The sequence below is a fragment of the Aethalodelphis obliquidens genome, unplaced genomic scaffold, assembly GCF_003676395.1.
Source record: "Aethalodelphis obliquidens isolate GAN/ISIS:26980383/991018 unplaced genomic scaffold, ASM367639v1 scaffold32, whole genome shotgun sequence".
Taxonomy (NCBI): Eukaryota; Metazoa; Chordata; class Mammalia; order Artiodactyla; family Delphinidae; genus Aethalodelphis; species Aethalodelphis obliquidens.
The window spans coordinates 12,743,853-12,768,154 of record NW_020837976.1 but is presented as its reverse complement, the minus strand read 5'-3'; the positions used below and the strand labels follow the sequence as shown (position 1 = coordinate 12,768,154).

The 24,302-nt window shown below is 39.2% G+C and overlaps 1 protein-coding gene across 1 annotated transcript in view; it reads right to left on the bottom strand.

Moving 5' to 3' along the window:
* MAPRE2 (microtubule associated protein RP/EB family member 2) overlaps positions 1–24,302 on the bottom strand; it is a 162,034-nt gene that overhangs the window by 120,797 nt on the left and 16,935 nt on the right. The window contains exon 2 of the mRNA XM_027127728.1: positions 15,503–15,564. Coding sequence (XP_026983529.1) covers positions 15,503–15,564 — 62 coding nt within the window. The remainder of the gene's footprint in view (positions 1–15,502; positions 15,565–24,302) is intronic.

Genomic DNA, 24,302 nt, shown 5'->3' with positions numbered 1-24,302 from the left:
TCTGATCTAACAGTACACACAGTTAGCCTGAAGCATCAATTCTTGGTTGTGTATATGAAAGTTTTGACCAAAAAATGATGTTATTAACTTATTCTTTACTGTAGCCTATAGTGGTTCTTTAGTGTAATATATTTGGCATTTATGATTAAATAAAAAATATTTGGGTTATCATATTCTTATTATGATAAATATTCGACCATATTATAAATATCACCTAATAAAATGCTACATTTTCACCTTTCAACTAGCCTGGAGACATACCACTGGGTAAGAAACAGCAAGGTAATGATAAGTTTAAAAATAAGTATATTATCCTGGGTATCATTTTGTCAGTACCTTCAGTGTAGATTACCTTGTAAAGATATTCACGAAGTGTGAAAATATCATATATCTTTGCTTCAACCTTTTTTAAAAAATCTGTCCTATTCAAATATCTGCACAACCACCAAATGCTATCAATTCTTCTCAAATTGCCTCAACATTTTTTGTTTGTTTGTTTTGGATTTTTCTTTTGTTTTTTGTTTTTTTTGTTTCCATCAAATCTGTGTCCCCTGAGAGGCAGAGAAATGTGATAGCTTCTGGGAGTCTTCCTGGCTAAACTCGTTCCTTCCAATCCATTCTATATATATGAATAGTTATTTGTAGTTTATAAAAGTAATATGCACACGTTAAGCATCGGAGGACTACAGAATGTATAATATTAAATGTGTAGTTAATGTTTTTTTAAACTATGTTTAGCTCTTGTGAGGTTACAATTGTATCTCTAAAAATTCAGCCGTTTTTATTCTTGATTTCTCAACATAGTATCTATTTTCTACTATAAAAGAAATTCGACATACTTCTATTAACTTTCTCCTCTCAATTATTGTTAACATTTAAAGTTGTTCCAGTGGTTACCTCTACAACTTCAAGCAATATCCTTAAAATTTCTTGACTCATTCCAAGGAATATTACTTATTAACTCTTCATTTGATATGTTTCTTCTCAACTTTCCACTTTTATTTATTTTTATTTATTTATTTATTTATTTATTTATTTGCGGTACACGGGCCTCTCACTGCTGTGGCCTCTCCCGTTGCGGAGCACAGGCTCCAGACGCGCAGGCTCAGTGGCCATGGCTCACGGGCCCAGCCGCTCCGCGGCATGTGAGATCTTCCCGGACCGGGGCATGAACCCGTGTCCCCTGCATCGGCAGGCGGACTCTCAACCACTGCACCACCAGGGAAGCCCCCACTTTTAATTTGCATGGTTTTACCATTATGTCTCCTTTATCGTTTATATTTACATTATGTTCTATGACTGTAGTCAAGTCTTCCTTGTTTTGACTATAGGTTGCTTCTAAACTTGAAATCTAGTAAATGGCATTTATGATTATGTAATTTCTTATTCTCTCCAAACTCAAGTGGTATTACCTTCCATAGAGAAATAAATATGTCATTAAATCTTGAATCTTGCAGTCAAAATAATAAGATAACAAAAACATCAGGGTCAAATGAATTATCTTTTTTCACAGGCCATTAATTGTTCCAAAATATATCTCATTTTAAGACTGAACTTGAATTTTAACAGGTATGTCAAATACATAGATGTGTTATCTCTCTATATTTCTATACTGTGTAGTTTATTTTTCCTAGACTTTTTTTTTTTTTTTTTTTTTTTGCGGTACACGGGCCTCTCACTGTTGTGGCCTCTCCCATTGCGGAGCACAGGATCCGGACGCGCAGGCTCAGAGGCCATGGCTCACGGGCCCAGCCGCTCTGCGGCATGTGGGATCTTCCCGGACCGGGGAACGAACCTGCGTCCCCTGCATCGGCAGGCGGACTCTCAACCACTGCGCCACCAGGGAAGCCCCTTTCCTAGACATTTTAACAATTTTTTTTTTGGACAGAAGAAATATATACCATCATCTCATGATAAAAAATACTCAGATTCTAAATCTAGATATATATAATAGAATGACTTTTTTTTCTGTAAGACATTCATCATGGAACCCACTATCTAATTTGGATCAACTGATTTGATATTACTGATGGCATCCTGATATTTCTTATAATTGGACTCTTCCATTAGTTCCATAATTTTTTGGATGTTAATTTATCCTTTATTTTATTCTCTTGTATTTTCCTGGACTACATCTTCAAGTTGTTTTTTGAGAGGCTAAGAGAAGTATTCAGGGCTTTTCATGTCTGAAAATGTCTATTTGTTCTCATACTTTATTCTCAGTTGGGCTGAGTACAGAACCATGGTTTCAAAACCAATCCCCTCTGAACTTTGAACACATGGTTCCACTGTCTCCCAGTCTCCAGTATTATGTATCAAAGTTTATGCCATTCAGGTGATCGCTCTTCTGTGGGTAATGCTTTCATTGTCTGACTTTTCACCCCAGAAGCTCTAAATCTCTTTTATCCTGAACTTTCACCAACACGGGTTTGAGATTTTTATATTTATTTTACTCAATGGTCAGTAGCCTCTCTTAATCTGAATCCTTATGTCTTTATTTCTTTCTCTCCAATGTCTCTACTTTTCCTTTTTTTTTTTTTTAACATCTTTATTGGAGTATAATTGCTTTACAATGGTGTGTTAGTTTCTGCTTTATAACAAAGTGAATCAGTTATACATATACATATGTTCCCATATCTCTTCCCTCTTGCGTCTCCCTCCCTCCCTATCCCACCCCTCCAGGCGGTCAAAAAGCACCGAGCCGATATCCCTGTGCCATGCGGCTGCTTCCCACTAGCTATCTACCTTACGTTTGTTAGTGTATATATGTCCATGTCTACTTTTCCTTTAAGGGCTCTTCTTAACCTTGAACTTCAAGATCACCTTTCCATATCACTAATACTTTTCTTACATTTTCCATCTTCTCATCTTTTGCTCTATACTCCGGAATACTCTTTAGCTACATTCAGGAAGTCTTTCTCTTGATTTTTAGTTTGCAGGAACTCATGTTTTCTAACTGCTTCTTATCCATAGCTACTCTTCTTTTGAAAAGGGGGTAGTGAAGTTTAATAGATGCAATACTTTTCATACTGTCTAAGGATAGTAATTAGATTTTTTTGTTGTTTTCTTCTATCCTCAGAATTATTTTATCTGGATTATAATAATTCTGTGAATGATTTCATCTCCTTTTTTCATTTTTCTTTTGATTAAAAAAATTACCTAGCAATATAGTCCTATCTCTTTCTATCTTCTAGAAGTTTGTCAATTTCTGGTCCTCATTCATGTTTCCAGAATTGCCATGCTTTTATTCTTTTTAAATTTTATTTCAAATGAAGATCTGGAGAGAAGGGAAACAACCGTGTAGACTACCATCTTAAAACTAATTTTTCCATAGAGTATTGCATCATGTTCAATATTTCCTACTATCTAAAATGTAAAGTTTAAATAACAGTCTGGTATTTGGGAATTGGTACGGTTAGAGCCCAGCTTGTCTTTCTTCTTAACCCTCCATTTATCACATTAAAGAATCAGTCATCCCCTTACCCCATTGAGAGGGGTTATGCTCTGTTCCCTGTATCTTCTGACTGTTGCCTGCAGTGTCCTTTTTCCTCTTTTTTTATTTTAATGTAATCATATTTTACAAAGGTAGGCTCAGCTCAAAGTCTGCCTCTTCTGACGTCTTTATGAGCATCCTAAGATGGCCAACGTTCTGTATTACTTAAAAACATTTGAGTTCTGTACAAATGATTGTTCTTTGAGCCAGCAATGTCAGTTTTTTCAACCAAAATTTTATCTACTATTGATATTTTTTGGACCCTAAAGTCCGAAATAATTTTACCTAAGTGGGATTAACTTTTAAAAGCAAATGTTTCATGTTTTGATATCTTACTATACAATAAAAATATCAATGTTTTGATGAGATGCAGCTTAAAAAATAGTGCGCCTGAGTTAGGCAATTTTTATTATACATTGTTTTCTTGATCAGGTGGTAAGAGTAGTTGGATATTCTTCTTTCAAGACAACTGTATAGCATTGCTATGGTGTAATTACACAATGTTCCAAGCACTCAGTTTTTTTTTTTTTTTTTTTTGCCGTACGCGGGCCACTCACTGTTGTGGTCTCTCCCATTGCGGAGCACAGGATCCGGACGCGCAGGCTCAGCGGTCATGGCTCATGGGCCCAGCCCCTCCGCGGCATGTGGGATCTTCCCGGACCGGGGTACGAACCCGGGTCCCCTGCATCGGCAGGCGGACTCTCAACCACTGTGCCACCAGTGAAGCCCATCAGTTCATATTTTTTGACAGACCAAGCAAAGTTTCTAAGCCAGGCACGGGAAAAAGATGCTAATGGTTCAGTCCAGCTTATAAGCCAAAGTAATGCTGCGTGAGTGGCATTACCTCACACAAATCTGAAACATATCTCTCCCCAAGAGCAAAAGTAAAGTTAGAGACACAAGAATCCCATGAGAGAAACTCTACCAGGCAGGTATTATATAGCCTAGTCATTGCCTTGAAAAATAACAGAACAACACCTCAGCAGTTTGAAACGTCATGGTCCAGTAAAGGTTTAACACCGTATTCCAAAGCAGAAGTATGAAGTACGGGAAAATAAAAAATCCTCATGGCCTAGAATTTAGTCCTCTAGGGAGGCACTCTGAGGCTTATCCTAGCCTTGACTGTTCATGTTCCCTAATATAGTTTGATATCAACTTTATCACCTGTGATTCATTTGAAAGGATTTCTTGAAGACTCAAACATGACTAACTTTAGAACAGAGACAAACACGTCAGTGCATGCATTTTAGGCAGAATGATATTTGAGGTAAGGGATGCTGAAAATCTGTTATCCGCAAGTCACTGGGCAACCTGATTCCAAGCCAGTTTTATAGACTATACAGAATTCAAGAAGCATATATTACGTAACTAATGTCTGGGAGAGGGGGTGGTAATTAAAATAGAATGCATCATCTGTTGCTCTTGAGAATATCACGTTTTAGAAGTTAAAGATTACATATGTGAAAAATTTGTTTAAAATCTAAGGTAATATCCAATTAGGAATTCCACAGTATAATAACTATTCACAGGGGATGTGGAAACACACAGATAGGAGACTTCCAGCCTGGGTATTAACCAACCAATTATGATCTATAGGTTTAAGACCTGCCGAAGTTAGTTTTTAAACAGACTCTACACATCAAACAATGGAAGGTTGGAATAATAATGGTAAGTCGACTCTAAATACTATTGTATAGATATTAACACTGTGATCATGAGTATGTGTGGCAGCATGGAAACTGCTCATGACAAAGTGAAATAAAAAGCAGTGTCCTAAAGTATGCACAAGGTATGCTTATAACTATGTCAAATTATATGAAGGGGGGCATTTGTTAGGGTAGGATCATAGGTGTTTGCTTTTCATGATTTCCACCATTATTTTCAATAGTGGACATTTTGGAAATGCCATAGAAGTAGAAGAAAATATACACGTAAGAGACATGTGAGAAGGCAGGCAGCATTTGAACTCTGGGAGATGTTTGATTAGATGACTAGATAATCTAACCTACCTCTCATAAGATATATCATAAATATATAGAAGTACCAGGAAGCCTGATACTTTGCTGTGATGGTAACTAAGCTGTTGGGATCTGTCTTTATTTCTTGAGTCAGTCCGAATGACTGTATATCTATAACACTAATAGTTGTATTTCTATGGGGGGCGTAAGCTACAATCAACATAACTGAAGTGGTAGGGGGTAGGGAGGGCAGGGAGGAGAGGTGGCACACAGGTACAACTTCCGAGATAATTGGATTAAACACACACACACACACACACACACACACACACACACGGAATTAAAGTCTGTGAGTACTGCTTGTGGAAATAACTTTGGATTCACACCTGCTTGGATTCGCATCCTGTCTCTACCACTTACTATGTGCCTTGAACAAGCCAGTCATCTCTCTGAAAACTCAATTTTCTCATTTCTAAAAAAGCAGAAACAAGGTTCACAGCGGACATATATGATAACCGAGACATTAATGTGTGAAGTTGCTAGCCGGGTATTTGTACACAGTAGGCATTAAGTTTGTTCTCTCTCCCACACTTTTCTTTGTACACAGGACTCCAGTGTTCAGGTATCAGAGACAAAATTCAGGTAGAAATGAAGGTGACTCTCCCCTAGCAGTAGGTTGTTTTCAGATCTTGCCCCCTCCCCCATGCTTACCCTCACATGGGCCAGCATCCCTAGGTTATAACCAACTTGATGGCAGGATGAGGCCAGGCCAGAATTGTTTGGCCATCAAAGACCAGAGTGAGTTTCCTGGGTTAGCTCTGCTTGTATGCTGCATTTAAAATTTCTGTACTGTCTAATCTGGCTTCTAGAAATGGACGGTCCAATACAGTACCACTGGCCACATGTGGCTATTTACATTGAATTAAAATAAAATAAAATAATAAAATCTTCCTTAATCACATAGCCACATCTCAAATATTCAATGGGCACATATGCCTAGGGGCTCCCCAAATAGTTGGTATAGATAGAACATTTTTATCACTGCAGAACATTTAGAACTCTGCTCTGAAGCTGTGGGGTATCAGTGGGAATAAGAAATGTCATAGGCTTCGTACTCATCATCTTTGTTCATTAATTCTTCGATTTTTTAATGACTTTCAGGCCAGAAAAATAAACTTAGAGAGTGAAGCCAGGTAGAAGAAACATATTTTCTGATTAGGGGGCCTCAGTATATACAAGCATTCCAGGCACCAGCCTATGAGACATCAATAGCATTCTTTCCACATACCACAGCCCACTTGTAAAGAAAATTGTGATAAGATATGTCAACCTCAGAGTAATTTAAGTGACACTTTTGCTAGCAAAAATGAGTATTTCTTAACCCGATCCTGGTGCTCTATGCATAAGGCAGAAATCTCCTCTAGGGATATACAATCTATGAACGGTTTGCCAAGCAGTTCGGCAGTTTTATTTCTTCACACAATGCAATGGTTGCCTGTGGCGCCACCAATGACAGGCAATACAGGTTTGTGAATGGGAGACGTGACACCAAACTACTCAATAAGCCGTTCAAAGTTTCATTCTGAACCAATCAATTGTTAATTACGGGTGGCCCCCAACAATCTATTCTGTCAGCAGGGGGCCCTCGTGTGTTAGTTACAATCCCTGTACAAATATCCAACTCATAAACCAAACAATCAAGAGCTCTTAACCCAGTCATTTGGCTCGTGCAACATTTTAAAAAGAAAGAATAAAGCATTTGCCCACTTGAAAGTAAACATATTGTCCTTGACATCAATTTCATGTTTCCCCAAAAAGGAACCCTTATAAAGTTTTCATCTACTCAGGGTACATATGCCTTGTTTGAACTGTTGAACCCTGCTGGGGGGCAGGGGGAAGAGGCACCCTGCCTAGAAGATCAGCACAACTATAAATTCATGCCCTCCACACCTGAGTGTGTGTCAATGCTTCCAGGTCATCCTTCTGCTTCCCTACTCAGCACTCTGTCATTATTCACAAACCAGCAATTTCAATACTTTTTCAGTTTCTTTAGATCTCTGACCTTTCCACCTTCCCTCCCTCAGCAGATAGCCTTGTCCTTGACTTCAGAGGGTAATTGAAGCCATTAGACAAGAATTTAAGTTTCCTGCCCCCAAACCTACACATTTACCTGCACGGTAGTCATCTTATTCTGTTTCGGGCTTATTTAAAGCTGCCCTCTCCACGCCTCCATTTCCCCCTCACTCCTCAGCTTCCATGCTGGGTACCACATTGACCACGAGATTGAAATCGTCATCACCAAGATCACTAACAACCTTTTGCTTGCTAAACCAATAGGCACTTTTAGTCATTATCTTACTTAACCTCTGTGGAACATTTGGGTTTATCAATCCTTGGCTTTTGCTCAGTCTTGAAATGCTATTTTCCCTTGGCTTCCATGAGAGCATATACAACTGGTCTTTTCCCCATGTTTCTAGCTAAGCATTATCAGTCTCTCTCTCTCACTGTAGTAAAATACATATAACATAGAACTTACCATTTTAACCACTTAAGTGTAGAGTTCAGTGAAGTGGCTACTCTAGGTACCTCATATAAGTGGAATCATACAGTACTTGTTTTTTTGTGACGTTTCACCTAACATAACGTCCTCAAGGTTCATCCATGTTGTAGCATGTAGCAGAATTACCTTCCTTTTTTAAGGCTGAATAATATTCCACTGTATGTATAAACCATATTTGGTTTATCCATTCATCTGTCGATGGACACCTTGGTTGCCTTTGGCTATTGTGAATAATGCTGCTATAACCTACCCCTTAAATATTGGTGATCTTCAAGGTTCTGTTCTCCTTGGACAGTTTTACCGAGATTCACAGCTTACTGCTTACATGCTAGTGATTCCAAAAACTATACTTGTGGTTCATTTTTCCCTCTTTTGGGATTCAGATCCCAAATCTCTATATACATACTCTTGGATGTCATGGGCACCCTCAACTCAACATATTTAATACCGAGTTTCTGATTCTTGCCATCGCACTTTCAGTGTTCCCTCAACCCTGTGTTTCCTATCTCAGTAAATACCACTAGAGCTCCCACTTACTTATATCAGGCACCTGGGCATCATCCTCTGCAAACCACAGCACTGCCATTGGCGGAGCTCCCAGGGAAGCCCACTGAACTCCACGGTTGCCAGGTGACTACTTCTTACTTTGACATCCCTGAAGGGGGTCCCGAAGGATAATGAGTGCTTTGGCGAAAGACCCCTCTCCATTAGTCCCCTCTCTACACACCCTGTATTCCCTATAGCCCTTACCTGACTTTTCCTTCTCAGCACTGAAATAGGCTTACCACATAGCAAGCACTCAATACACGTGTTGAATGAATGAATTAGACCTTGACCTCTCCCTTACCCATGCTGGCTATTTTGTTTTCTAAACTATACTCAAACCCACCTACTTCTCTCTACCCCAGCTGCCACCATCAGCTAATCTAGATGCTCATCAACATCCTCCACTTTGTGTCTCCACTTCTAATCTTATCCCCTCCCGATCACTTTCATACAGTTGCCAGAGTGACCATCCTAAGATAAAAATGATAGAAGTTTTACTTCTCTACTTAAAACACCTCAACCATCACTTTCAGGATAACAACTCAAAGTTCTTCACTGGCCTCACAGGGCCCTTCCTGATCTGCTTGTCCATCCAACCCTCCTTTTGACTACTCCCTTGATGCTGCAGCTCGTTACTGAATGTCTTTCAATTTTGCTAAAATGTCATATGCTTCTCTTATCTTCTTTCCAGGTCTTTGAAGATGCTACTCTTTCTGCCCAAACAATCCCTCATTCCCTGCAGTCCCCCTCTCCCCAACATCTGCTAGTTCCTCCTTTTTCTTTGGGTCTTAGATGAGATGTCACTCCCTCTTGGAAGCCCCATCTGACCTCCCTGCACCGGTCGTGGCTTTGCTGTCACTGCTAGGAGGATCACAGGATGCCATGGGAGCCCCTACCATAGCCGTTAGCACCCTGTAGAGGAAGTTGCCTGTCTTATTAGTGTCCGCTATGGTGGGTCATAGCTCCATCAGTGTTGAGACCCTGACTTTCTTGCCCAAAACATACCCTCGGCACCTTGCATGGTGATGGGGCCATGGTAGAAGCTTCATATTTAATATGTAATCCTCCAAAAATAATTTGACTTGGGACATTTCAAACATCCAGAAAAGTAGAAAAAATTGTATAATAGCATAACGTACACCATACCCACCAGCTATGTTCTGTAGTTAACATTTAGCCATATTTTCTTCATCTAATCATCTTTCTCTCTTTGACAAATCATTTTGAAATAAGTCATGGAGAAAATGAATGAATTCTAAGTCTCACCAACATGTTCACAGACCATATGAAATAAGCTACTGAAGAAAAGGATAAAGAACCACGAATAAAAACCTTTAAATCTCTACTTAACTGTAGTCCAGTGAAATTCAGAAATGAGAACATTGAGCTGTGCACCAGATACTTTTTTATGAATGTACTCTCACTCCATCATTTAATTCTCCTGAGTCTTACAAGGTCACCTCATTAATAAACAAAAGGAAATCTGTCAAGAACCTGTAGCTCCAGGAGGTAAAGGAGAAAGAAAATAAACATTTGCTGAGTGCCCATAATGCATCCAACACTTAATGTTACTGCCAATTATTCTCACAACAAACTCAAGATGTAAAAACTCAGTGAGGTCAAGTTATTTGCCCAGAATCTAAGGGAGGTAAATGGCTGATGCAGGAATTTGTTCCAAGTTCCCTCTCTTTCTACCACTATTCATTACTTTTAAAATTAAAAATATTTACTTTAAAATTATTTTTTGCTGTGGTCCGAGAGGGGTAAAACACATATTGCTTCTACAGGCACAAGGAATGCTTAGGCTAACACTTTCTAGTTCTTTTTACTTTGGTGGTATAGATGAGGCAGAAGAAATGACAGCAGTGAATATGGCACAAGAGCATGTGAGAGTCAGAAGCCAGGGTTCTGGTGCCGTGGCATTGTCACCAAATGTCTGACACCAGGCTAGTCACCCAACTCTCTTCACAAAGAACGTGCATCTGTCAGATGAGTGAGTTGGATTAGATTATTACCGAGGTTCCTTCCAGCTGTTAGAAAACAAAACACCCATGAAACCCTGTACTTCTTAGTGCTTTGCTTCAGTCATCAGCTGGTGAGGGCCAGGATGTAGGTCTTGCTGATCCCAGCCTTAGGCTCTGTGCATTCTCAGTTAATATGCCCACTGGGGGAACCAGCTGTAAATGTAGGCCAATTTTAATTGGAATGTTGGTCAGTACAACTAGAGTAACCTTCAAACTTCCAGAAGCAGATCTCCCACAGATTCTGACCCAATAACTGATGATGAAGACAGTGCCAAAAGAGGAGCCAGGGAAAAGCTCCTCTTCAAAGAAAACCCTGGTTTCATCCCTACCTCCATGTGTATCCTCTGCTAGATAAGCCATCCCACCGATCACACTTACAATTTTATTTTTAAAGGCTGTCTACTCCACTAGAGAGTAAGCTTTGAGAGCTCTGTCTGTTCCCCTTTATATCCCGAGCTTGTAGCACAGGACTTGGCATGTAGTTGTCAATCAAGACATGCTTATGGAATGAAGGGCAAATCTCACCATCTCCAAGCATCCCAATCCAATTTACCTTCAAAGTTTGGCTCAGATGCCATTTCTACCTCCCCTCACCCCTCCCAAACGCCTTCATATTTTAACTATATTTCTCCTATGGTGTGTCTCATCTTGTGTATTTTATTACAGTTATTTACTAGGTATCTTAGCTCCCCAGTAAGGTCAAACTCAGACAGAAGCTATCTTCTGCTCACCATTAAAATCTTACAATACACAGTTCATAGTAGGCACTCAATAAATGTTTCTGGAAGGAGCTCATCATTTATATATTGATACATATATGTTTACATATACACACACACACAGAGTAATTGGCACAGTTCTTTACATGTAGAAGACATTCAATGAATATTATTGAATAAATTAAGTGCTACTTCTCACAAAGTTGTGGTGAGCCTAATACCCTCAAACTGTAAACACTTGTAAAGTACTCCAAACCTTTTAAGAAAAGATGTGGGGGGCTTCCCTGGTGATACCCAGGTGGTTGGGAATCCACCTGCCAATGCCAGGGGACACAGGTTCGAGCCCTGGTCCGGAAAGATCCCACATGCCACGGAGCAACAAAAGCCGGTGTGCCACAACTACTGAAGCCCGCGTGCCTAGAGTCCGTGCTCTGCAACAAGAGAAGCCATTGCAATGAGAAGCCTGCGCACCGCAATGAAGAGTAGCCCCGGCTAACCGTAACTAGAGAAAGCCCGCGCACAGCAGCAAAGACCCAACGCAGCCAAAAATAAAATAAATTAAAGAAAAAAAAAAACATGTGGTAAACTAGATTAAAAGTCATACAAATGGTCATAGCCTTGGATAATAATCTTCTGGGATTTTGTCCTAAGGAAATAAACAAAACCAAAGAAAAAACAAACAACTAAACTGAACCAACCAAAACAATAACAAAGTCTACAAAAAATTTAGTATAGCATGTTTTAGTGAAAAATTAGAAGATATTTTATGGCACATTGATACAACATAATACTATTCTAATGGTTGTTCTGATGACTCATGAAAGACGCTTGTGATTAATATCAAATAAAACACAAAATTCACATGTGCTATGTTATCCACTATAGAAAAACAGGAATACTTAAGGGAATAGCAAATATGCAAAAAAAAAAAAAAAGAAAAAGTAAAAAAAGAAAGAAAAATAGTTATTTTGGGGTGGTATTGTTATGGGCGATTTTTTTCCCCTAAAGTTTCCTTTAAATTTATTATTTTTATAATAAAAATTCTGGTAGAATCAACATAAAAGTTTCCTTAATGTGGCTGTATTTCCTATAGACAGTTACTTAGTGAGGACCAAAGCATAAATTACAATGTCTGTTAATAGCTATCGCTCCAGTATGTGACACTAGGACTCAAGTGATACCTGAGTAGGGATGCTATTCTGTGTCATGAGGTACAAAGCACAGGCACGGTGTGCAGGTGCAGGAACAGATTTGGACGAGAAGAAAGCAGTTAGACCCAGCAAAGGAATCTTGGGAACCACACAACTGATGATGAAATTGCTCACTCAAGGAAACTATTAATACTAGCTTCCGAGAGGGTTAAATGAGGAGGCTGCAACCCAGAAGGGATATGAAGAGAAGGGAGAAGAATGAAGGATGGCCGTCTTCTTGGTTCTCCACCATCTCCTATTTCCTTACTGTCTACTATCTCAGACAAGGCTGTATACCCTGCCAGCCAAATGCTGCTGGCTGCCTGTTTTTTGTAAATAAAGTTTTACTGGAAGCCAGCCAAACCCATTCATTTATGTTTATTATGTTTTCATGCTACAATGAATTGAATAGCTGTGACAGAGACTGTATGACCAACAAAGCAGAAAACTATTTACTATGTGGCTCTTTACAGAAAAGGAATTTGTCCCATAGCTCCATATATATAAGGAGGTTTATACACAGACACCTAATTTAGATATCAGGCCATCTTTTTCCATTACTTTTTCTTCAAACATGCCAGCTTGGAAGATAAATTATACAATCACCTTATTATCCAGACAGAATTTTGAGGGTGAAAGGGGGTGGTAAAGATGATATTCCAGGACAGCAGAAGTTAACTAGGACTGTCCTGGACACCAGATATATAGGCCCCCTCCTAGGGCACACGAGTCGGTTTCAAAGGGCACTCAGTGCCTGTCCAGGGACTGCTTTTTTTTTTTTTTAATGAAGTATAGTTGATTTACAATGTTGTGTTAATTTCTGTTGTACATCAAAATGATTCAATTATACATATATATATACACATCCTTTTTCAAAAATATTCTTTTGCATTATGGTTCATCATAGGATTTTTTTTTTCTTCTTTTTGCGGTACGTGGGCCTCTCACTGTTGTGGCCTCTCCCATTGCGGAGCACAGGCTCCGGACACGCAGACTCAGCGGCCATGGCTCACGGGCCCAGCCGCTCCGCGGCACGTGGGATCTTCCCGGACTGGGAACACGAACCCGTGTCCCCTGCATCGGCAGGTGGACTCTCAACCACTGAGCTACCAGGGAAGCCCCATCATAGGATATTGAATATAGTTTCTCATGCTATATAGTAGGACCTTGTTTATCCATTCTGTATATAATAGCTTACATCTGCTAATCCCAACCTCCCACTCCATCCCTCCCCCAACCCCCTCCCCCTTGGCAACCACAAGTCTGTTCTCTATATCCATGAGTCTGTTTCTGTTTCATAGATAGGTTCATTTGTGTCATACTTTAGATTCCACATATAAGTGATATCATATGGTATTCATCTTTCTCTTTCTGACTTACTTCACTTAGTATGATAATCTCTAGTTGCATCCATGTTGCTGCAAATGGCATTATTTCATTCTTTTTATGGCTGAGTAGTATTCCATTGTAAATATAATACGTACTACATCTTCTTTATCCATTCATCTGACGATGGACATTTAGGTTGTCTCCATGTCCTGGCTATTGTGAACAGTGCTGCTATGAACTTAGGGGCTCATGTATCTTTTTGAATTATAGTTTTGTCTGGAAATATGCCCAGGAGTGGGATTGCTGGATCATATGGTAATTCTGTTTTTAGTTTTCTGAGGAACCTTCATACTGTTTTCCATAGTGCAGCCACTTACATTCCCATCAACAGTGTCTGAGGGTTCTGTTCAGGGACTGCTTTTACGTGCACATGGAAAGCTCAGGCGGCTCCTCTTATTGGTTCTTCCTATTTCAATTGCCCTCAGATGCCTTTCTACTTCCCTCCCTCTGTCCCAGCTCTGTCCTAGAGCCAGTTCTGATTGTTGAAGAGGGCAGCTCTTTGGGCACCACTCAGGGAACATACAGCATCTCTACTTTCATTAGAGCAAAAGGGGCAAAGTTTACTCATCCTATTTAAATAAACCTTAATTATTTCAAATCATTACAAATAAGAATTTTGTACCTGTAAATTTCACTTGGTTTACTATCTAGGCAACTCCTTAAAATTCTACTCTTCTTTAGAATTTTCTGTTTCTCTTCTCAAATAATTCATTTAAAAATGACCATCAATCATAGCATTTATCACAAAGAGACCCCAAGACAAATATGGTCTATTACCCATTGATTTGAGCTTTTAAGACTCACCAATACTGTTTGGAGAATTATTGAAGAATGAAGTTTCTAATGTTATCCTTCCAGAATGATAAACAAAAGAAAACAACACATACCCCGCACACACCTATTTCCCCCCTAGTAAAAATTTCGATGCTGTGGGCAAAAAGTAAAACAAAATATGTTTAGAGCACGCTTAATGAAATCTAGGACTTTACACTTTGTGAGACTATTCTCGGTGTGAACAGTAAGTAGCTCAAATCTTTGAAACCTCACTGGATGGCTTTCCAAATATTGCCATCTGGTGGAATTTCAGTTAATTGTTCCTTTGTTCTAGTGAGCTCCTGGAATAGTAGATGGAACACCAGTGGGAAACAACAGAAGGTCAAATGATTTTGTCTCAAACACAAATCCCAAACTGAAAAAATGAGGCTTCCCGAGCTTTCATCTCCTTTAAGATGCTCACCTCTACTGTAAAGTCAACAGAGCAGTTGCCTGGATTTTTAACAAATAATCCCTTCTTCATAATTAGAAATGTCATGAGGTCATTTGACTATATCTTAAAATTCTCTCACTTCACTTCTCACCAATAAGATCTCCAAAGTTAAACTTTAACTGGCTTGAGCATTTTTAGAGGAATTGCGGATAACAGTTAATTAGCCCTTAGTACATACGGGAAATGGAATGTAGTTTGAAAAACAATGTTTTAATGAAGCATGTTTACTCGAATACTCGCTTTAACTGTATAATGGAATTTTGAAAATAAATTTGTTACAAAGGCATTAATAATACGCACTCCAATTTAATCTGTAAACAGGGAGTCATGCAACATAATTTACGTTGAAATCTTACCTTGAGCATCCAGGCTCTCTCCCTGGCTGTCGAGAAGAAATGTTCCTCTGAGAAACAGGATACTGGGATCGTAAAAATGAAAAGAAAAAAAGCATTTACTGTGCTGAAAACATCAGAGCAAAGGGTTGTTTAGTTCATTGGGTGTGGCCAGCAATGGAAGAGAAAATTAAAAAGCACACATCCAAATTCAGTTGACTTTATCATATAAGAGAGTAACTCAGCCAAACAATAGGGTTGTCAGCTACATTATTATATCAGTTCTTGGGTTGATTAATCATAGTTTGAGAGTATTTAGATAATGTCAGTCCTATGAAGGGAATTTTTTTTACCCTCCCCCCCATAGCCTCATGTGATGAGAATCATGTGTTAGCAGATAACCCAAGGAACCAATGCCCCCAGTGAGGTATCAAATGCCAACGTCAATTAAAGTATTGACTTTCCCAAACTTGGGTTAATCTGCAGACTTTATATCTAGTATCAACACAGGCTTATTCTTCTAGTTAAAAGATGTGTTTAGGGACTTCCCTGGTGGCACAGTCGTTAAGACTCCGTGCTCCCAAGGTGGGGGGCCTGGGTTTGATGCCTGGTCAGGGAACTTGGTCCCACATGCATGCTGCAACTAAGGAGCCCACGTACCGCAACTAAGGAGGCTGCATGGCGCAACTAAGACCCGGCGCCACCAAATAAATAAATATTTTTAAAAAGATGTGCTTAATTTTAACAGGACAAGCATTGCCAGGATCAAACTTCAAAATATATACACCATCAAGGAATTATTTACTTTCTTTATATGAATTTGCTATTTATCTTCAAAACATGCTCTGACTAAATGATAAGACAATAAATTGATGAAGGACAGGTCCAATTCCAGAGGCTGAGACATGTGTGTGAGCTGTGGGTTTTGAGGGGCCCAGGTTGGGGGTGGGGTGGATGATAACTGGGGAGGCTGCTTGTGGCTCAAGCAGTTGCTCCTAAAAGGCACCTGAGATGCAGATGTGTGTGAGCCTTAGTGGTCTTCCCACCACACCCAAGAAACAGACTAGAAAGGACCCCTCTCCACCTGCCACCTAAGCCCTCACCCTGCACATTGCTCTTCCGTGTTTTCTGTAAATGGCCATTTCAGAAATGCCTTTGGTCCTTGTTTAGTTTAACATCAATTGTATAAAAATAAAGTATTTGTGGCAGATCCAACACAATGTGATTAATCCCAGACATAGTTCTGGAGATGCCACTGGGAGAAAGATTTTAAGAAAGGGAAGAGGGAGGCATTTTATATATATATATATATTTTTTCTTTTAATAAGAGAAAGAGGAGATGGTGAAAGGAAATAAATGCAAATAACAAAATGTAAGTGCTGAGAGAATAAACGAAGGTGAGAGCTGAATTTTCAATGTTATACCATTCAATAAGGGAGTTCAAAAGTAATTCATAGAATTTGGCTTGTATAAAAATCGGAAAACTTAACGTGGATGGTTTCAAGAACTGACCTCGGATAAGCTGACAATTTATTCCCTTCAGATAGAACAGGTAGAATTTCTTCACATATTTTACAGAATTTAATTTTATGAGTGTTTTACATTTTTCCCATAATTTAATGGGAGTTGATAATACTAAAAAAATCAGGTTTAAAAAAATCTGTTCCCATCCATGTCAGTTTCTTTTCCTAAGTCCATCTTTGAGATATTTTAGCTGAATCAGAATAAAATTTTCATTTGCCCTCTTTATTTAACTAGTACCAGTAGCTACGTTACTAGGCGAAGTATTGACTACCAAGCTAGGAAGCAAGAGTATAAGTTTCCTAGTTTATCTGTAAACCAGATAATTAGCCCTTAGAAAATTCGGGACCAGCTGTATACAACTGGTCTTTTCTGTTCTGACAACAAGAGCCCGTTGCTAACATTCTCAACAGCTGCGATGGATCAGTTTGGAGAAGAATGAGACCATTTATTGAATACCCCTGCACAAGTCATTTGACATATTTTATCTAATTTAATACTCAAAACCATCTTATTACAAATGAAAAAACAGAGGCTCAGAGCAGTGGAGCAGTTTCCCAGTATCATGCAGCTCAACTAACAAGTTCTAACTGAGTCTGACAGACTCTGCTGTTTTGTCCACACAACACCACGGTTAAAAGCCAGGCCTCTGACATTGATTTGAGACACCTGGAGAGCTCTTGGTCTACTCCTGGGATGTGGTAGGTGCTCAATAATGCATGGCCTTGTGAGGGTGGAGGTCTAGGGTCCCCACTGGTGGGGATGGCAGGGAAGGCAAACAGTGTTTTCTGTGCTGCCTGGCATAAGCAGAGCAGTTATTGTCTCTAAGTTTCACACTTTTTAAAAAGACGAACTCAAAATAGGTCACTATGTACATGTGAAATGCAGAACTATGAAACTTTTAGAAAAAATTAAAACAGGAGAAAAGCTTTGGGATCTAGGGCCTGACAAAGAGTTTTAAGTTTTTGACAACAAAAAACACAATCCATGCAAGGAAAAAATGGATAAATTGGACTTCATCAAAATTAAGAACTGTTGTCCATTGGGTGTAAATATAAGGTGTAATTAGGAGAAAATATTTGCAGACCACATATCTGACAAAGGACAAGTATCTAGAATAAGTTAAGAACCCTCAAAACTCAGCTAAAAAAACCAAACAATTAGGAAATGGGCAAAAGACACTGACAGACATTTCACTGAGGAGGATATACAGATAGCAGATGAAATGATATTCAATGTCATTAGCCATTAGGTAAGTGAAAAAAACAAAACCATAATGAGATATCACTAGACATTTATCAGAAGGGCCAAAATAAGGACAAGTAACAATCTGAAATTCTGATGAGGATGAGAAGAAACTAGACCATTCATACATTGCTTGTGAGAATATAAAATGGTTCAGCTACCCTAGAAAACATTTGACTGTTGTAAAAAACAAAAGAAAACAAAACCAAAAATGAAACGTGCAACTACCATACAACCCACCAACGATACTCTTGGCATTTTTCCAGAAAATTTAAAACTTTTCTTTATTAGCAGATTTATTCATAGTAGCCAAAATTGAGACAACACTGATGTCCTTTCACAGGTTAATGGTTAAACAAACCAGTATATCCATAAAATGGAATGCTACTAATCAATTAAAAAAAAGAACTACTGATACCTGCAAAATCCTGGATCAATCGCCAGAGAATTACGCTGAGTGAAAAAAGCCAGTCCATAGGTTAGATACCGTATGATTCCATTTAGCTAACGTTCTTGAAATTAGAAAACCACAGAAAGGGAGTAGAGACTAGTGGTTGCCAGGGGTTGAGGAGGGAGTCGGGGCTGGAGGGAAGAGGCTGTGATTATAAAAGGGCAACACTAGGTACCTTTGTGGTGACAGAAACATTCTGTACCTTGCACATGTATCAATGTCAATTACCTGGTTGTGACCCTGTACATAGAGCTTCCAGATGTTACCATCGAGGGGGAAACTGAGCAGAGGGTACAGAGGTCTCTCTGTATTGTTTCTTATAGCTACATGTTAACGTACAATTGTTTCAAATTAAAAAGTTTAACTTAAAAAAAAATCAGGAGATTGGACAGCAACTAGAATTGAGCAAGATACCTCCTTTCTTTTTGGTTTTTTTTTAACCTTTTCAGAGAAGAACAAAAGCCTCAAGGCAGTGGACCAGTTGGGTCAGGAATTTGTTCCATGTTGCGCAGATCCGAGAAAAATAATCTCTCACCCACAACTTTAGCATTCAGAACTCATGCCAAGCATTCGCTGTCCAGTCTTGCCTGTCTTGGAATCTTCTCTGCTGTTATGCTCTCTTGCTCCTACATTTACCTTCCCAACCTTAAAATTCAAAATACTGACACAAATACACACACCCAAAACCAGAAATGACTTCTAAATGGCAGTGTGATACGCTCTGCATTTTGGAAACCATCTCTTATACTTTCGAGTTCATGCTTTCCATAAATTTTCAAAATTCCCACATCTTATTGGCACAGGAATAGAATTTCATCCTTTGTGGTTCGTTGATGACAAGGCAGGTGTTCTCTATTCTAACTTGGGCCACACACTAAATAAGGCTCTAACTGTAATCACCCCACGAAAAGGAGCTGGCGGACTTTCCCTTCACCTTAGGAGAGACCCCATTGACTTTTCCCATTTTGAGCACTAGGCAGCCCTCAGAAAGGAACAGCCATAAGCCAGCTGCCTTCCCCTGGCCTGTCTGTTGGATTTGTTTTCCTTAAAAAGACCAAATAGCTTTGTTAGGATAAGAGTCATGACATGGTCGGACTCTTTTAACAAAGCACATTTTGTTTTCCCTCAACCTCTGGAAATTTCAAATCCTCTTTCTTTGAACAAACTCAGAATTCTGGCATCCCATGTGTGGGGCACAGCAGAACTTCTGTCCCAGCTCCAAAATCACCCCCAAAGGCTGCTTCCTCGTCTGGCCATAAAACCGCAGGCACATAACGAATACATCAGAATGAAAACAGAGTTGTAAAAATATTGCCAATCGTGCCATACCATTGAAAGGAAGAGTTCTTTTTTCAATGCTACGTATCTAGCCAACGAGGCATCTGCTCAATGCAAGGTTAAAGCATTCTCCTTGCAAAGAGCCAGGAATTATAGCCTCCTGCCAGCTGCTCCTAGCTTTTCGGAGAAGAGAACGCTGCTGGGATCTGAACCTAGGTTTTCCTACCAGGAGTTAACTCAGCTATCTTTGGATCTTCAGAATAAGCTGTATCTTGAATTCCAAACTCCCCGTAGCAGCTTGGAGATACTGAATCACTCCAGTTGTAGATCACAGTCTTTAGTATGGGAGGTCCACAGCTTTCTAGGAATAAAGCAGCTTGTAAGCAGCTTGGGAGCAGAAGGTCACAGAGGATGACTCCTTACACAGATCCTACTTGATGTCAGCATTCCAGAGTGCCCTCCACCAGCCACTGCCTCAATTAGGGGTCTCCAGTTGGGCTCAGGGCCTTCCCAGAGGCACCGGAGAGAGGCCAAGAGCCTGCCCAGTTCAACTCCCTCAGGGGACCAGAGGCATGACTGCCGGGAAGCAAAGAGCTGAGCACACACCAGGGAAACCAAACCCAAATGAGGTTATCTGGCAAGAAAATGTCAAACTGCACCGAATCTTGGGTATTGGATACGGTACAACGCATTCCTTGACTTAAGAAAGGCAGACTACAAATGACCCATATTGTATATAAAAGGGCTTTTGAAAAATTGTAGTTGGCTGATAAAGGGATTTTGGGGGGATATATTAAGAATGGTAATGATGTTATAGACTTCTTATGGTCGTGTGATTTGGGCTTCTATAAAAATAAGAGAATCCCAAGAGACTATTTTATAATTAAATAAAAATTCAGTTCTTTTCATACAAACTGGGCCTAACCCTCTCTTCTAGAATACTCCTTGATCCATCTGCTACTACCTACAGAAGTAGACAGATTGACCTTTCTATTCTAGAATAGGCATAGTGTTAATGTATAAAAGAAATTTTAAAAAATGACATGAGACAAACTACATGAGAAATACCACATTCACTGTACTTCTGTGAAATATTTTTGATAACTATTTTTCACTTATCCTTTTATCCACTTTAAATCAGATATCCTTGAAAATAGAGTAGCTGGAGTAGAAGAACGGCTCCTTTGCTCATAAGTATGAATGATAATGAAATGTAGCAGAATGTTCATGAAGCAGGAAAGCAGCACAGAGAATGGTATCAAATTCACTTAGAGTCCAGGGTTCGAGCTTATTGCTCAGATCACACTGAAAACTGGAACCCTGCTTTACACGTGTACTGGCTGTAGTTTGTTATTCCTTTGACCACCCAAAGAAGGAACGCAGTAACATGTTAAAAGTGTAAAAAGGGTAATATGAAATCTAAATAAGACTTCGGCAATGGCAAGAGCGTTGCTAAGATCTCCCTCAAAAGATGGATAGTCATTGTCTAACTTGTGCGGAAATCTTTTCAAACTCTAACATTTTCAGCAGAGTCTGTTAGAAGTCTTGGTAAGTGGACAGAACTTGTTAAAATGTGCAGGAATTTTTGCATAGCCTTTGCCCATGAGTTTTCTGTTTGAGCCATGTGGTCCCTAGAATGCTGATCTGGCAACAACTAACACTGCCCGTGGGATCCCAGCTGTGGGGTTTGGTTTACAGAGGAGTCCACTTATGAACCGTTTGGGGGCTGTCTTAGTAACTAGATTCCTTGATGGAGAAATTCATGCTGAATTCCACTCACCTGGGAAATAACCTAGTGAAGTTCTAGAGCAGAAGCTAATTTTCTTCATAATTGTTTTTTCCCTAACCAATCTATTATGGGCAATAAATCCAGGTAAAATATCCAACTTGAAAATATAGTTGGACTATTTGCAGATGATGATACCATACACAGAGAATCCTAAAGATGTTACCAGAAAACTACTAGAGCTAATCATTGAATTTGGTAAAGTAGCAGGATACAAAATTAATGCACAGAAATCTCTTGCATTCCTATACACTAATGATGAAAAATCTGAAACAGAAAGTAAGGAAATACTTTAATTTACCATTGCAACAAAAATAATAAAATACCTAGGAATAAACCTACCTAAGGAGACAAAAGACCTGTATGCAGAAAACTATAAGACACTGATGAAAGAAATTAAAGACGATACAAACAGACAGAGAGATATACCATGTTCTTAGATTGGAAGAATCAACATTGTGAAAATGACCATATTGCCCAAAGCAATCTACAGATTCAATACAATCTCTATCAAACTACCAATGGCATTTTTCACAGAACTAGAACAAAAAATTTCACAATTTGTATGGAAACACAAAAGACCCCGACTAGTGAAAGCAATCTTGAGAAAGAAAAACGGAGCTGGACGAATCAGGCTTCCTGACTTCAGACTATACTACAAAGCTACAGTAATCAAGACAGTGTGGTACTGGCACAAAGACAGAAATATAGATCAATGGAACAGGATAGAAAGCCCAGAGATAAATCCATGTACATATGGTCACCTTATCTTTGATAAAGGAGGCAAGAATATACAATGGAGAAAAGACAGTCTCTTCAATAAGTGGTGCTGGGAAAACTGGATAGCTACGTGTAAAAGAATGAAATTAGAATACTCTCTAACACTGTATACGAAAAGAAACTCAAAATGGGTTAAAGACCTAAATGTAAGGCCAGACACTATAAAACTCTTACAGGAAAACATAGGCAGAACGCTCTATGACATACATCACAGCAAGATCCTTTTTGACCCACCTCCTAGGGAAATGAAAATAAAAACAAAAATGAACAAATGGGACCTAATGAAACTTAAAAGCTTTTGCACAGCAAAGGAAACTATAAACAAGATGAAAAGACAACCCTCAGAATGGGAGAAAATATTTGCAAACGAAGCAACTGATAAAGGACTAATCTCCAAAATATATAAACAGCTCAAGCAGCTCAATATTAATAAAAACAAACAACCCAATCCAAAAATGGGCAGAAGACCTAAATAGACATTTCTCCAAAGAAGATATACAGATTGCCAATAAACACATGAAAAGATGCTCAACATCACTAATCATTAGAGAAATGCAAATCAAAAGTACAATGAGGTATCACCTCACACAGGTCAGGATGGCCATCATCAAAAAATCTACAAACAATAAATGCTGGAGAGGGTGTGGAGAAAAAGCGAACCATCTTGCACTGTTGGTGGGAATGTAAACTGATAGAGCCACTATGGAGAACAGTACGGAGGTTCCTCAAAAAACTAAAAATAGAACTACCATATGACCCAGCAACCGCACTACTGGGCATATACCCTGAGAAAACCATAATTAAAAAAGAGTCATGCACCACAGTGTTCATTGCAGCTCTATTTACAATAGCCAGGACATGGAAGCAACCTAAGTGTCCATCGACAGATGAATGGATAAAGAAGATGTGGCACATATATACAATGGAATATTACTCAGCCATAAAAAGAAACGAAATTGGGTTATTTGTAATGAGGTGGATGGACCTACAGTCTGTCATACAGAGTGAAGTCAAAGAGAAAAACAAATACCATATGCTAACATATATATATGGAATCTAAAAGAAAAAAAAATGGTTATGAAGAACCTAGGGGCAGGACAGGAATAAAGACGCAGATGTAGAGAATGGACTTGAGGATACAGGGGGGCATGGGTGGAGGGTAAGCTGGGATGAAGTGAGATAGTGGCATGGACATATATACACTACCAAACGTAAGGTAGATAGCTAGTGGGAAGCAGCTGCATAGCACAGGGAGATCAGCTTTGCGCTGTGTGACCATCTAGAGGGGTGGGATAGAGAGGGTGGGAGAGAGATGCAAGAGGAAGGGGATATGGGGATATATGTATACGTATAGCTGATTCACTTTGTTATACAGCAGAAACTAATACAACGTTGTTAAGCAATTATACTCCAATAAAGATGTTAAAAAAATAAAGGGGAATAATAATAAAAATATATATATAGTCAGTTCCAGGAAAATACAATACGGTTCCAGGACCGTCCATGGATACCAAAGTCCACAGATGCTCAAGTCCCTTATACACAATGGTGCAGTTGGCCTTCCGTGTCTGCAGGTTCTGCATCCGTGGATTCAATCAACCGTGTATTGAATTTGATCCAGAGGCTGACTATTCCTTAAAGCCTTTTCTTTTCTTTTCATCGTTATACATGTCTATAGCTCTTAATTTTGCAAGATTCTTTCACATATACCAGGGGTCTCCAACCCCCGGGCCACAGACTGCTACCGGTGTGCGGTCTGCTAG